Here is a 15,057-nt window from a genome sequence, read left to right as displayed (position 1 = left end):
ATAAGACACGTGATTCAATCATTTTCTGATTTTTTTTTTTTGATTTGATTTGTGATGATCTGGCTGGATTTTTTTGAGTCGTTTTATTTCAAACACTTTTTTCTAATGCGATGACTATTATTGAACAACACAGTGAACAATAACATTAACAGTAGTAGTAAATTGTAATATTTGGTGTTTATTACCAACCAGTCTCCAGGTTGGTGATCCAAGGCTAACAACATCCCTACTGCACAGGTATGGTATCTCTTGGACAGTCAGGAAATTTGCTGGCAATCTGGCTTCAAACGTGCCAGAAAGACCGGCCGTTCTCTAAAGCAGGGCCAACAATGTTAAGCCCGATTTTAACCTGGATCTTTAGTCTTCCTATCTAGCTCTGAAGTGATCAGAGGCCCTGGTATTTTTGAAAACGTTTGATTTCTATGACTCAAGACATAATAATGTGTTACGAGATGGTCAGAGATGCAACTCAATAAGGTAATGCAACTATACCATAAACCTTTCTACTTCAGTTTGATTCTTGGTTGAGCCAAAAAGAGCAGAAGTGCAGTCGAAAAACAGTTGTTCCAATTTGTTGTTCCAATCAATTTCTGGCTGTGATCAAAAATGTCCACCTAATCTAAATGGCTTAATACAGATGTTTTTTATTATTATTATTATTAGTATTTTGGCATCAGAGATTTGGTGGAGTTTGTTGGGCTCTGACCGGCTGAGCTGGTACAGCTGATGTGTGCAGGCTCGTCCAGCTGGGTCAGACTGTCCTGGACAATCTTTTCAGCCTCTTCGAGAGCCGCCCGCAGCGCAGCCCAGCGCATGGCCTCCAGCTCGCTCTCCAGTGCCTGCTCACGGCTTTCCTACACATACAAACAGAGAAAAATAAAACGCCCAGTCAGCCTCCCTCTCCCATGAAAACAGTAACCAAAACTGGATACGACATAACTGGAATGCTCAATCCCACACGTTCCAGGCACATACACGCCTACCTTCTCATTGAGTTGGTTCTGTAGTGCTTCGGCAGCCTTCCTGCCACTTTCCCTTTCAGTGGCTAAACTGCTCTGCAAACGTTCAAGCTCCTCCCCAAGGCCTGCGAGCTCCACCTCCTTCTGAGAAACTCTCTCCACAAGCCCCACCTTCTCCAGCCCCAGAGCATCGACCTGAACACTGAGCTCCTCACTTGACTGGAGAAAAAAGAAGCCAAGGTGAGACACAAAAGGAGAAATGAAACCCAAGAGACAAGAGCTGTCATAATGACAGTTAGCCACAGAGGTAAACAACAGAAATGAGAAGAGAAGGGAGCAACATGAATCAGAAGAGTGTGTGTTGGATAGCTTTCAAAGAGAGGCAGTCTCCTCTCAGTGGCTACACGCAGTTCCTACGCAGACGGTGCTGTGCCAATAACGCAATTTGCATACTCAGTTAACAGTCTATAAAATAGCTGCAGTTTAAGGTTAAATGTGGGGAGTTGTGGAATTAGAGGTTGGGAATGGTAGTGGTGGAGGAATATTTTCTTACAGGGACTGCTTGTCTTTTCTACAGAGGTGGACGAAGTACACAAACCATGTAGTTGAGTTAAAGTCAAGACCCCCAAGGTAAAATATCACTCCAGTAAAAGTAGAAGTTCCTCCCTTTAGACCTCCACTTGAGTAAAAGTACTAAAGTATTTCCCTTCAAATGTACTTAAGTATAAAGTAAAAGTACTAAAAGAGTAATTCTGGCTCTGATGTCCTGTTATCATTTTTATAACCAGACTGGCTTCATGAACTCATTTCAGGTGAAAGTCCTCCAGCGTCTCTCTTGGTAAACCAGTCTTTTTATAGAAGGTCATTAATTAGTGACGCTGACGTCTATTAAAATGATCAGAAGCACAAAACACTGAAGGTAAACAGTTTCCATCAGGGAGAACCGAGTGGCTCTGAAATCACTTTTTACACACAAGCAAAGTTTCAGTTTCAGATTTATTTACAACTTAGTTCCAAGTTTAAGTTGAATAAAAACTGGCTTTAAACTCAGGATCACAGATGAGCTCCTTTACTATGTTGATCTGTAGGCGTCTGTTCATAAACATCAACCAGCCCAAACTCATTTACTATAAAATGAAATGGTGTTTGTAGAAATTCAGAAAAAAGCCGCGTCAGTCTCGACTGCATATGTGGACATATTTCTATATTGAGCTCTATTTACACAAAGTTAGGTTAGTTCATCATTTATGTTGAACAGACTCTCCCAAAGTTTTACGCTGCTGCGCTGACGTTGAACCGCGTGCTGCACTGGGTCGGTATGACCAACAGGTCAAAACCAGCTCTAAACAAAGTGACCGCTGGGCCCTGATTGGTGCTCTGGCTTTGCGCTTCTTTCGTTTTGACATGTTACGTTTTTATACACACAGAAACCAAAAGGAACCACAGATTTCTCAAAATGTAGGAGGAAAAAGTCGGATATTAGACTCTGAAATGTAGTGGAGTGAAAGGAAAAAGTCGCCCAGAACGGAGAAACTTCAGTACAGATACACCAAAAAATACTAAAGTACAGAAACCAATTACATTTACTCAGATACTCAGTTACTGTCCACCACTGCTTTTCTACAGTATCTGCCCTCAGTGTGGTCCAGTGTAATGTGCTGCTGTTGTGTGCTGTACCATGGGGCCTGAAGGAGGACATTTCGTTCCAATGTATACAAGTTATATTGAGGGATGACAAAGACCACTAGACTTGAGGTTCTGTCTTCAAAATGTACATAATTTTCCATCTTTATCAAACGTAGCTGACCAGCCAAGACGTATTTGAATTACGCTCTTTATGTTTCTTCACTAGAGTAACAAGGTTAATAAAACTAACAACCAATAGAAGCGTATTGCCACCAATTAGCACTGCACACTGCATGTCTAATGATCACACACCTGACTCGGACTACGTTCTGAAGTTGAGTAATCTTAAACTGACTACACTTTATAGTTTCTGATCCTGTAAAACATACCGTTATCGATACAACTGGACAAAAGTTCAGATAAAATTCAAGCTTCCACTCTTAGCTACATTAGCTTTGCAGCTCCAGCACAAAATTAAACATGCAAAATTCAGACAAACATTCTGGGCTGATGGACTTTTGCTCTACACTAGTATTACAGCGCACCATTCTCATGCCAAATGCAACAGAAGCAAATAAGCTCTTCCATCACAAAAGCATAAAAATGTAGTTATTTGGTTCAGTCACTGGCCTGCCTACACACACACACACACACACACACACACACACGACACACCCTCAGGTAATTCGGCAGCGTGTGCTACCGACGAGGATTCTGCCGATAATCCCCTCAGACGAAAGAGAGGGCGTTAGTGTCAGCGCCTATTACTGCTGCTGTCTTAGAGAGCGGGGGAGGCTCAACGAGAGCACTATTATGAGCGGAGAGCTAAATGGGACTCAGAGAGCTTAGGGGAAGAGTACAGAAGAAGAGAGAGTCTGGTGAAAGGAAATGATCAAGGGATGTGAGAGGAGGGGTGGAAAGAGGGTACCACCTTTTGGGAAGAGGCCATGCTGGTTTTGAGGGACTCTAGTTCTGTCCTGCTGGTCACAAGGTCAGCCTGCAGGGCTTGGAGCTGCTCTGCTTGGGATCTTTCCTACACACACACACACACACACACACACACACACACACACACACACACACACACACACACACAGAGGGTTTGTGTAAAACATACAGTACTGTGCAAAATTCAAAGACCTCCCTTTATTTACATAATTTCCAGTCAAAACAGCCAATACAGACCAAGCAGTTCACTTTTCAACATCGGAAAAAGCAGAAACATTTTACAGAAAACCACAGAGACATCTTAACAACTAAACATGATAAAAAAAAGTGTCTATTTAATGCGTCCATCCTTCGCCTTTATTACAGCTTCCATTCTTTTTAGGACACATTCAGGTTTTTTGCTGGATTAGACAATTTCCTTCTTTTTTGTATGTTTCCTTTTCTCAGTAAGGGCCTCTTGACAGCTACACATGCTTCTAGACTCATCGTGCTGAGTCGTCATCTCACAGCGGAAGGACGGACAGAAACACCAGAGAACCTTCATCAGATCTGAAGCAAGAATGGAGAATGGCTGGTGACAGCTTTGATGGTCTGCACGTCCTGCATGGTGGGTAGGAGTCCCGTTTTCTCTCCTTTCTATATTTATAAATAACTTTTTGAAATCCAGTTTTGGAGACTTCTTTTTTTCCCAATTATTTGCCTTTGACTTTCCTCTTCATTATTTAAATGAAATCTTACCAAAACTCAAAAATATCACCTGAAAAATTAATAACTTGTACTTAAAAGCCATTTTGACTGGAAATTAAATAAATGAAGGTTGGTCTCTGACTTTTGTCCAGGACTGTACATGCATACAAGGACACTATGGACAGACAAAGGGAGTGGACATGCTGGGAAAAGCAGAGCTGGTGTGTGCGCGCATGTGAAACCTGTTGGTTGGCGGCCTCCTGGGCGGTCTTCAGCTTCTCCTGCATCTCCCTCTTCACGTTCTCTACCTCATCCTGGGCTGCACGGGCCACCGTCATCTGCCGAGTCACTTCTGCGTTCTGCACACACACACACACACACACACACACACACACACACACACACACACACACACATTAGCTCCCCCTACAGAAGAAACTTGGCTCTTCTGGCCTAGATCCACTCCCAAGTACAGTTCTTCACTGTTTGTTTGTGAGAGAGACGCCAGAAGTGTGGCACAAAAGAAGCGTCTGCCAGCTTGCAACCGTCAGAGAAACGGAGCTGGAAGGGGAAGAGTAAAGACATGCACTCTAACTCAGTTTGGTTACCTGCACCAACCTCTTCTGAGGAACCAGTAAAGTCTGAGTAAGATATGCTGTAGGTATATCAGCCCTATGTGGAGGAGAATCCATAGCTGTTTACCTTCCTCAGCAGATCAGCATGGCTCTGGACCAGCTCAGTGTACTTCTCCTTTAGCTTAGTGTAGCGCTGCTCGTTGGCCTGGGCCTTCCCTGCACACACAAAATATCTTCTTAAATATGCTTTTTGTGCCAAACCATTTGAAACTAACCCACAATGACAACAAACTGGTGCCAAGCTATTACCACAGTGAACAGAAATGACAGGGTGCAAAAGGCCAGTGGAACGAGACCGAGCTTGCATGTCTGAAGAAATCACGGTGCGAGAAATGGAGCACTTTAGCACTTACTCTCTCTCTCCTACACACAGGGTAAGCGCAAAAAATATGGAGCTGTCTCAAATGATCAACTACAGACTAGACGTCAGTTTGTGTGAGTAAATTTTGCAGCCATTCATAGAAGAAGAGAGACGATATCAGAATAATACATGCATCAGCAAATAATCACCAAAAAAGCAAGACATCAAACACTTGATGATGCACATATCTATTTAGTTCAAAAGAGCAGGTGATTCGAGTCCAAATTTCTACATTTTATGAATGTATCATTCACAGATATGTAAATATTAAATGCACACATTGGCCCACAATTCCTATATTGGTGCATCCCTAATTAATGCAGTTTACAGGTATTAGTGACCAATAACAGTTTGTTTGACTAGAGACCAGTAATGGAGCCTTTTAGCTGAGTGCTAAGCCACTGAGAAACCAGAGAGGCAGGGCAATCTCTCAATCACTTCTAAAAAGGTAAAAAGGCTCAGTTAAAAGAAAAAAATAAAAGCTTTAAGTGGGAACCTGTTGATGCAGCATGCTAACGAGGACACAGTGTCACTAATGCAAAACATTGCTCTTCAGCCAGCGGAGCATATTGCGCGGCTATTATATCCTGGGGCAGGATGTGGAGTCCTCAGACTCCATTCATTCCACCACAAAACATGTTTTTTTCTGCCACAGATCTTCAGGGATCAAACTGAAAAATGTTCAACCTCAGAGGAAAAGTGTGCTGGTTTCTTTAGTCTATCCATTTATTGTGATGTGGTGTTGAACTTCCCGCCCACAAAGATCTGCTCTGCAGTCTGAATGCAGCCTTGTGAAACACCAAAAGTTGAGTGTTCATTGTTCCCCGTTGTAAATATGAATGAGTTACAAGCTACACAGTTAGAAATAAAGGTACCATGCAGGTACATGATTCCTTCATCAAGGTACAAACAATGTATGTGTACCCTCAAAGGTACAACAGTGGTTTTAAGGTCCAACATGAGTTTTTCCTAGTGGAAATGTAGATATTTGTACCTTTTCATAACCAAACATTTTAAATCAGAACAATAAAATAAAAGGCCTGGAGACGAGACGGGGTGCGTGGAGTCAGTACAGTTTGGAAATGATCATTTCCATGAATTCTGGTACAGGTATGTTCCCTGACTAAAGGTACTGGGATGTACCCCTGAGGGTACCACCACAGTGACAAGAGGGGTACTGCCCCAGTACCTTTTTTTCTGAGCGTGCACTCACTCATATCTAAAAAGAAGGACAGAAGCCTTACTTTTAGTGGTGCATAATATATTGGTGGCCCCTATATTTGCTCAATAAATTAAAAACTTTTGCTAAAATGAGTTCTGCTCTATTAAAAGGGGGATTTGAAGAGAGTTTAACAAAAACTGACAAAAGCCCCTCTTTTCATTTCTTTGTGGTATCGCTTAAAATGTCCATTATTATATATTTTACATTATATATATAGCCTGGAGACGATATTATATAAATATATCAAATAGTGTCAAATACATCAAGTTGGATGTGTGGACAAATAATACATAAAATAAAAACACACTTCCAAAATAAGATCTGGTAAACTAACTTGGTGACATATTTCTGCCAGTAGTGTTACCATCATGCCTGATATTATAAACAATGGCACTGGCAACAGCTGGTTAATAAACAGGTGAAGTGTGTCAACAAATGATGTCGCACTGCCTATTGAGAGACTAACGCGGAGTAGTTCATGTACCATGCTTTTCTTGCAGAGGGAAGATGGGTTCATTGGATAGCTTTGCATTTCTCTAAAAAAAAAAACACAAAATGGCTCAGAAGTTGAAAAGGGACACGACTGACCCCGGTGCTATGATGATGAAGCAATGAAATTAGTTATATTTGATATCCAAGACTGAGATAAACACTGTTCACGTGCCAAATGTATTAGATTTAGAAGATACAGTATGTAAGATTCGGGGATATGGAGACCTCTCTGGTGGAAACGTGTAATTGCACACGCTGTGCAGAAAAACACTTGTAACACCAACCCTCCACAAGCGGATGAAACTGAGACCTGAGCGTGTTGCAAGAGGATTCAGAGGAGAACTCAGTCAAAACTTGGTGAAGGCTGGTCTTCCGAGGGTGTATCTGAGCCTTGAAGATTGAGTGAAGCCTTGAAATGGAAAAGTCTAATAACTACAGAATCACAAAGAGGCAGAGAGCAGAGGACTAAAAAACTAGTTTGCAACAAATGTTCAGCTGAGGTACAGACACTGGCAAACACACTGAAGTCTTTCAGTACCACTAATCTAATTAGTTATCTAGAAACAAACAATCTATAAAAAGAACTTCAATTAAATCTATGTTTAATTTATGGCTTTGTTGTATGGGCATTGTATAGGTCCAGAAATCCTTTGAGAGTGCATCCTTTCTTACTTTCAATCTCAGTCAGGCTGCGCTGCTCCTTCTCTGTGTCCTCCTTTACCCTGCGCAGGTCGTCCAACTCCACCTTCAGGAACTCGCTTTCGCCCAGAGCCTGCTGCTTCAGGTGACTCTGCTCGGCTAGCTCCGCCTCCAACTCACTGACACGCCCCCGCAGCGCCTGACACAGACGGCCGCTCTGAGGCAGGCGGGACAGACCAGCGGTGAGTAACAGGTCTTTTGAAATCTACTAATGAATCATCTTCCCACACATTGTACCACATGAGATCGTCCAAATGCACCCACTCATGTCTTTCGCACCACTCTCTTCTCTACATCTATTTTTCTCATTCGCTCTCTCACCTCCAGTCTGAAAGACTCCAACTCTTCTTTCAGGGCCTGGAGCTCAGCAGTCAGCTGCTCTATAAGCCGGTCTCTGAGGGAACAGGAAGATATAAGGTGGCGTTCAGTGTTGAGGCCAAGTAACCACACAGCTCGTCCGAATACATAAGCTGGCCCACGCTCCAAATAGTTCAAGAGAAACAATGATACTGATTGTACACATGGAGGCGGTTTCCCCACACACAGACACGGCCTGGCGCTGGGTTAAATCAGGGATTTCCCAACATTTTTATCCTACAATCTCAGTGATGCCAAGAAGAATCACACCAGTTTTCATAACAGTGCAGTACCTTAACACTAAAGCACCACTTCAAAATATTGTTTTCTGAAAGGTTCACTATTAAGAAGCCTTTCCACTGTTGAAGCTACCCAACCCCAACTGGGGTCATTGACTTCCAGGCCAATTACACAATCAATCAATCAATCAATTTTAAAAAATGCCTGTTAGGCTATGACTAGAGTCCAGCATCCCAGATGTTCACATTTAAGACACTTCTACAGTCTAATGTCTTACTTGTCGTCTTTACGCATGCCGTTCTGACTGTTAAAGTTGAAAGGGTCAGTTGCAGCTGATGTGCCAAAGAGGTCATCAAACCTGCTCTCCACCGCACTCTAAATCAATAGAATCAAACCAAAAATAGCACTCATTAATAATGATAATAATAATAATAATAATAGTAGCATTTTATTACAGTAATTTTATAACAATCCCTAATTCTGAAGCAGAAACTGGAGCAACTATATTGGTTATGTGTGATTTGAAGATCAAATGAAAGAACACAAAAATAGTTCAATTAAAAGTTGTGGCTGTCATTTGCCATCATTTTTAATCCGGCTGTAATTAATATAGCAGCGAAGAACAGAAATGTGCATGTCACATAAACTTCACTGCGTAAGGCCTAATCTGTCTGATGCTGTGGGGTCTGTTGGCACGTCGTTTGATGCCTTGTTCTCTATGGCTGTCACCTGATGTCGAGCTGTACAAGAGCTCGGACGTGGCTGTTCTTCTCAACACCTGAACCAGTTTTGTCTGAGGTGAGAAACCTGTTGCTGTAATCTGAGGATTTTTGTACAAGCATAATATCTGCCTGCCACAAAAGTACACAGTACCCTGCCTCCCTGACCTTGTTCAACCAGCGCAGCTCAACAGCCATGTTTCTAGAACCATCTTATCTATGCTTGATACAATAAACGTAGTTTTAGGATACAACTGGTATTCGTTTATACTACGCAAGTGTCTGTGCAAGAGTTAATCAATAAATGAACGAAGGTAAATGAGAGTTTACTATCCCTGCGTGCTGCAAGCATGGTAAGACCGTTAATCATCACAGGACACGTGTCTATTTTAATTTTTTCCCTCATCTTTACAGATATATGTCATGTAGTGTCAAAAACCACATAAGCAAATCTTCAGACCACGTAAAAACTACGTCATTAAGCAAACCAGTTCCAGAACCACTGTCCTGCGATATCTTCATGGGGCCAAATTACATGAACTGGGGAAATTCATAACAAACAGTTCCAGCAAATGCTGGCAAATGCTGACCCAGACTCAGAACAAAACTACGTGTGTGTATGTGCACGTGTGATACCGGCAGGGGTGGGACGTCTGTATCTACGAGGTCATCCGTCTCCACCACATGCTCGCTCTCAGGGGACGATGCCTCGGCCGGGATCACCACCACTGGACTGATGTGCTCTGACAGAGCAGACGCCCTCAGGAAGTTTGGGGGGTTCTGGACAGAGGGACGAGGCACCAGACAAAAGAAAAGACAGATAGAAGCTACAGAAGTGGTTCAATCTCCCCAAAGATACCATCACAAAGAAAATCAGGGCTGCAGGTATTTGTCGGGATTACATAACTTCTTTCCACAGGAGGAGATTCAGTGATCTGCTTGGCAAACAGTGGCTTACCTCTGGAAGTTGTGGGATCTGAATCAGCCTTTTGAAATACTGCAGGTTACTGGAACGGTAGAATAGACTCTTCAGCCTACAGCAAGGGTTGGGGGTGAGGGTAGGAGAGTTGGAGACACACACACACACACACACACACACACAAAAGCATGAAGCAGCATGCCTTATGTAATTGTGCCGGCTCTAGAACAGCTCCCACTAGTATCACTCATGCATGAGATCAGGGCAGTGTTAATACATCTGTCTGAGTGTATCCAACAGGACGGTGTACAGAGACAGAGCTGATGGATTCACCAATGTTCTGAAGAAGTGGACTCACTTTTTAAATTGTTCCTGGAAGCGATCCCTGTGCCCCTGCAGTGTGTCTGCTGGAAGACCTGGAGAAGCCAGAAAGAGAGACCGTGTGAGAGGATGGGCACGGGTCTGTTTTCATGCATGTTTGTACTTTCAAACTTTTTCAAACCTGTCAGACAATAAGATAAAAATGTCGAGATTTCCGAGATGCTGGGCTTCTTCACTTATTTGTAATGTTATAAGAAATGGAAAAGCCCAAGAGCTAAAAAGGTTATGAGTTACTGAGGTTAAGGATCGGTCATAGTTGTGCCAGGGCTGTCAATTTAATGTGCTAACAGCTCCCGAAAAACAAATAATTAATGGCACTTTATTTTTATTTTGTAACATTTTTAATGCATTTGCCTAGTTTGACATTTCAAGCCATTCGTAGCTCCAGTCTGAAGCCCAGCTGCTCACGCACTGTTGCCCTGACTCTGCCTTTAGCCCTCTCATTCAAATGGACTTTAAATGGCACGAAGTTCAACCAAAAATATTTCCAGCAACTGTACCGCCTTGAGTTTGTTTACCTCTAATGTATGCTGAGTTTGAAGTATCAATTACAAGCAAAACACGCTGCTGATGCCAGCAATACCAGTAATGTTCGCGCTGGAGCGGGCCTCAGGGAAGCTATGCTGGACAATGCTCATGGGAAAACTTTGGATAAATCAACAACCCGCAAACTAACAGCACAGCAAAGTGGAAAGCTCTAGTTCTCCTCGGAACAGGACAGGAGGCAGCGAAAGTAAAAGAGCTATAGTTGCGGAGGAGTTGGAACATGCTGCTACCTGACACTGGTGATCAAAACTGAAGGTTGTGTTCAGCTTATTTTAATCTTCACCCTGAATTAATATGACGGTTCAACTTTGAAGGTAATCAGTACATTTTGGTGAACTTTTTGTATCCACTCAGTCATATTGTCGTACAGTCATACGCAAAGGTTTGGGTGTCTCAGGTGATTTTCTAAGTGGAAATAAGTTGACCCTCTATGGAGAACACACTTGTGCACAATTGCTGTTTATTTGCTGAATTTAAAAAATTAACCATAAAATGTGGCCTACACAAAGCTGCTACTTCGTATTTTTTCCCCAGTATGTTAAATTCAGCAAATAAACAAAAATTGTCCACTAAATTTTCCGGAAAATATCACATTTCAATATTTCAACATTTCAAAATATCACATTGTGTTAACTTATTTCACCTAGAAAATTGTCATTTGACCAATCTTGTGCAATCTTTTGCACACGACTGTAACTATGGGGAAAAAAAAGAAATGTTTTGGTAAAGCTGGTGCATGAAAAATGAACGTGATTAATCGTGATTAACCAGAAAAAAACAGGGCTGCACGACAAATCGTGGTGGGTTGGTTGATTTTCTGGTCAAATACACTTGATTCAACTCATCTGTTAACTGCCAGGATTAGTGGATGTGTTTGAATGGGGGGGGGGTGCTGTCATCCAGAACTGGAGTTGTGCCCCCCCTCATATAAATGAATGGCTTTACTTATTTCAATTGTTTATACACATTCAGGATTCAGTACAACACAGTTCATAGGGAAAACACAACCTCAGTGATTTAAACGTGCATGCTTGTGAGGCAGTATGTTTGACTGAGACTGTGCTGGGTTGACAGCAGGGGGCCTCACTCACAGGAATGCAACTTGAAGAGCAGTTTGACCGTGTAGTCGTACAGATGACTGCAGTCCAGGATGACTTGGATCAGAGGGGCCAGACGACATTGACCTGCAGCCGTCACTGACACTGACCGGGACATGTCCAATGAGCTAAACACTGACGACACACAGACACACAAAAGGGGAACAAGGCCTTGCATTTAAGCACACGACTCAAAAAAGACGACAAAGCTGCTCTTAAAAACGGTGACTAGAAATTTGTGTTTACTAATCTGAACGTTTCTGCACATCGCTGCTTCTTTTTCCACCCGTCCATAAGATTCCACGGCCCCTCATTCATATTCATCACCACATAACGCTCCCTTTCCCCCCCTCCCTCCTTCGTTCTCTCCCTCTCCCCTCCCTGATGCAGGTCCTATGAGACTCTGTTCTCTCAGCGTGCAGAGGTGTGGTTTCCTGTGCCAGGGAGCAGCGTTTTAGCCAAACACACACAAAGACACTCACAGACACATTTAGCTCTCTTTCTCCCGCCACTACAGACACATTCATCTCTCCATCTGGTGCACTACACACACACACACACACACACACACAATCAACACTGCAGCCTCAGTCTACACACAAACATGTCTTTATACAACGTCACATCATGAGGTCATACATACAGTGCAGTGAAAGAGACAGAGCACATTTCATTTTGCGGTAAAAATGGCCATAAAGATCAAGTCATTCATCATTTCTCAGGACAGATTTCTGGGGAGATTAGATATAAGATATGAGTCCACTTGTATGTGGAAGGAGAAAGCAGTTTCCAAAAACAGAGCTCAAAAAAATTAAGAGATGGGAATGAAAATGGGGCTCTTAACAACCACGCAAGACCTGGCAAAAGACCTAAACTGCCACCATCAGATAAACAGAACCTAAAGCTTTCATCTTTGAGAAGGGGGGGGGGGGGGGGGGGGGGGTAATAATAAAATAAATAAATAAATAAATAAATAAATAAAAATCAAGCCCCAGTCTTACTTAAAAAAAAAAAAAAATCCACAGCGGTTTCTGTCCATCCTTCCACTGCGGGAAGACAAATCAACACTACGGCTCTGAAAAGATGTGTAGCTGTCAAGACGGCATTACTGAGAAAAGGAAACAGATAAAAAGGGGAAGCATCTGCAAATCAAACTAAGAAGCTGCCGTGTTCTCAGAACCACCTTATTGATGTGCAAATATCAAAATGATTTGATTTCTGAGCTGCAATAAGCATTGGGGCAAAAACTCACCACCAAGAAACAGATTCAGCTCACACTCCAGGTAATCAAACATCTCCACAGTCAGCTGGAAGCTGGAATTGTTGGGAAGAGAGGAAAGTGTAAAAGAGGTGTAAGCCAGCATAACCGGACCCCCCACGAATAAAGACATCAAGCCCATTAGGGTATGAAGGCAAAGTCTGAACAATTCCAGGTCAAATCATTACGCTCACGTGTGCACCGTGCGAAACACACAACTCACAAGTTATTGACGTCATTCTCGCCTGCCTCTTCGAGCTGCCTGTTTGACATCTGAAGGTTGCCGGGGAAACGAGGATTCTAGGGTAAGAGATGGGAAAATGTGGTGTTTGATGTTTTCCAACTTGGCACAAAGACGAACAGCATAATTCAGCCCACCGTTTCCACTACTAAAGTAGCCATTGACTCAAAATATCATATGGCCAGAGTTGGAGGCTGAAAAAGATAAAGGTCAGTTTGACGATAACAAAAAAAAAAAAAGAAAAGATGACAGGATGATGTCCTCAGTGGACCTGCTCCACTCACTTTGATGTGAAACTCCATTTTGGTGATGAGCAGTTTGAGGTAGATGCTACACAGCTTCCCATAGCCTTCACTCAGATGGCCCTGGGCCATGTAAGGGTGCAGAGAGACAGAGAGGAAAAGAAAAAAAAGATATCAAAGTCAAAGACAACATCAAAGAGCTGCCAACAAACTCTTATGGTTAAAATACAGTGTGTGTGTGTGGGTGTGTGAAAAAGACACCGAGAGAGAGAGAGAGAGAGAGAGAGAGAGAGAGAGAGAGAGAGAGAGAGAGAGAGAGAGAGAGCGCAAGGGAGAGAGAGAGAGAGAGAGAGAGAGAGAGAGAGAGAGAGAGAGAGAGAGAGAGAGAGAGAGAGAGAGAGAGAGCAAGAGAGACAGAGTGAGAGCGAGAGAGAGAGAGACAGAGAGAGAGAGAGCGCGAGAGAGAGAGCGCGAGAGAGAGAGCGCGAGAGAGAGAGCGCGAGAGAGACAGAAAAAGAAAAAGACTGTGATATAAGGCTGATAGACTTGAGGGTAAGTTGCAGTGGACAGAGTGGGTGTGAGTGCGGATATATGCAAAAAGGGCCTAACAAAAGTAAAAAAAAGTTTGAGTCATTTTCTTCATCCCTCAGCTCATGGCGGTGACATCATAACAGGAAGAGCATTACAGCGCTCACAGGAAACATTTCTCCTGCCTCGATTCTTAATCGTCACCATCAGCAAATAACTAGAGGGAAATGACTAGAACACCCCCATAAAAAAACAGACTGTTCAGCATGTACCCTCCATCTATCCTTCCTCTAGACTGGTGGAGCAAGGCCGGTCCTCATACACTCCAACTGTAATAAGAGCCAGCACCGTCACAGAAAGACAAATCAATAACACTGAGACAACATTATGAAAGACTGTTAGGCTCACTAAAAGCAGGTCAGTCTAATGCTCTATTAAAGCAAAAAAAAGCTCAATCCATGTCATCGTTCGCTAATTAAAGCTTGTATGCCGTCAGCTGAGGTTAGAAGGGCTGACACACACACACACACACACAGCCCCGTCACGGAGCTGTCACTCATCACCAATCAACCGGCCCACTGACTGTCACTGACTGCAAATACAATAACACACGCACCCGACAGAGCTCCACAAAAGCCACATTCAACACGTAGTGGAGTGATCAGCAGGGGCAGAACTAACAGCAGCCTTTTCTAATCCAAAACAAAACACTTGATCATGTTCATCATAATGAGAGATCCTGACATCTGCACTGCGCAAAGTCTACCAACGCCTGCTAGGATTCAAAATGGGGGGAGAAAAAAAAACATTTAAATGAGCAACTCTCTGGTTATGCTTACCCACATCCTGCTCATATCGTTGAGGTCAGCCTTGTTTCGCACAGAGTCTTTAATAACCTGA

General features: G+C 42.9%; 1 protein-coding gene across 2 annotated transcripts in view; it reads right to left on the bottom strand.

Annotated features, from left to right (window-relative positions):
• hip1 (huntingtin interacting protein 1) overlaps positions 1 to 15,057 on the bottom strand; it is a 49,450-nt gene that overhangs the window by 10,518 nt on the left and 23,875 nt on the right. For both annotated transcript variants that reach the window (XM_017724519.2, XM_017724521.2), the window contains exons 4-19: positions 14,997 to 15,053; positions 13,672 to 13,752; positions 13,370 to 13,446; positions 13,141 to 13,202; positions 11,883 to 12,023; positions 10,223 to 10,280; positions 9,904 to 9,979; positions 9,582 to 9,725; positions 8,504 to 8,601; positions 7,951 to 8,023; positions 7,603 to 7,786; positions 4,923 to 5,011; positions 4,463 to 4,579; positions 3,517 to 3,618; positions 984 to 1,178; positions 707 to 854 (exon numbers count right to left, since the gene is read on the bottom strand). In XM_017724519.2, the coding sequence (XP_017580008.1) occupies positions 707 to 854; positions 984 to 1,178; positions 3,517 to 3,618; positions 4,463 to 4,579; positions 4,923 to 5,011; positions 7,603 to 7,786; positions 7,951 to 8,023; positions 8,504 to 8,601; positions 9,582 to 9,725; positions 9,904 to 9,979; positions 10,223 to 10,280; positions 11,883 to 12,023; positions 13,141 to 13,202; positions 13,370 to 13,446; positions 13,672 to 13,752; positions 14,997 to 15,053 (1,702 nt within the window). The remainder of the gene's footprint in view (positions 1 to 706; positions 855 to 983; positions 1,179 to 3,516; positions 3,619 to 4,462; positions 4,580 to 4,922; positions 5,012 to 7,602; positions 7,787 to 7,950; positions 8,024 to 8,503; positions 8,602 to 9,581; positions 9,726 to 9,903; positions 9,980 to 10,222; positions 10,281 to 11,882; positions 12,024 to 13,140; positions 13,203 to 13,369; positions 13,447 to 13,671; positions 13,753 to 14,996; positions 15,054 to 15,057) is intronic.

Source organism: Pygocentrus nattereri, chromosome 17 (assembly GCF_015220715.1).
Source record: "Pygocentrus nattereri isolate fPygNat1 chromosome 17, fPygNat1.pri, whole genome shotgun sequence".
Classification (NCBI taxonomy): Eukaryota; Metazoa; Chordata; class Actinopteri; order Characiformes; family Serrasalmidae; genus Pygocentrus; species Pygocentrus nattereri.
The sequence above is the reverse complement of the archived record's forward strand: the minus strand, read 5'-3'. Positions and strand labels throughout refer to the sequence as shown.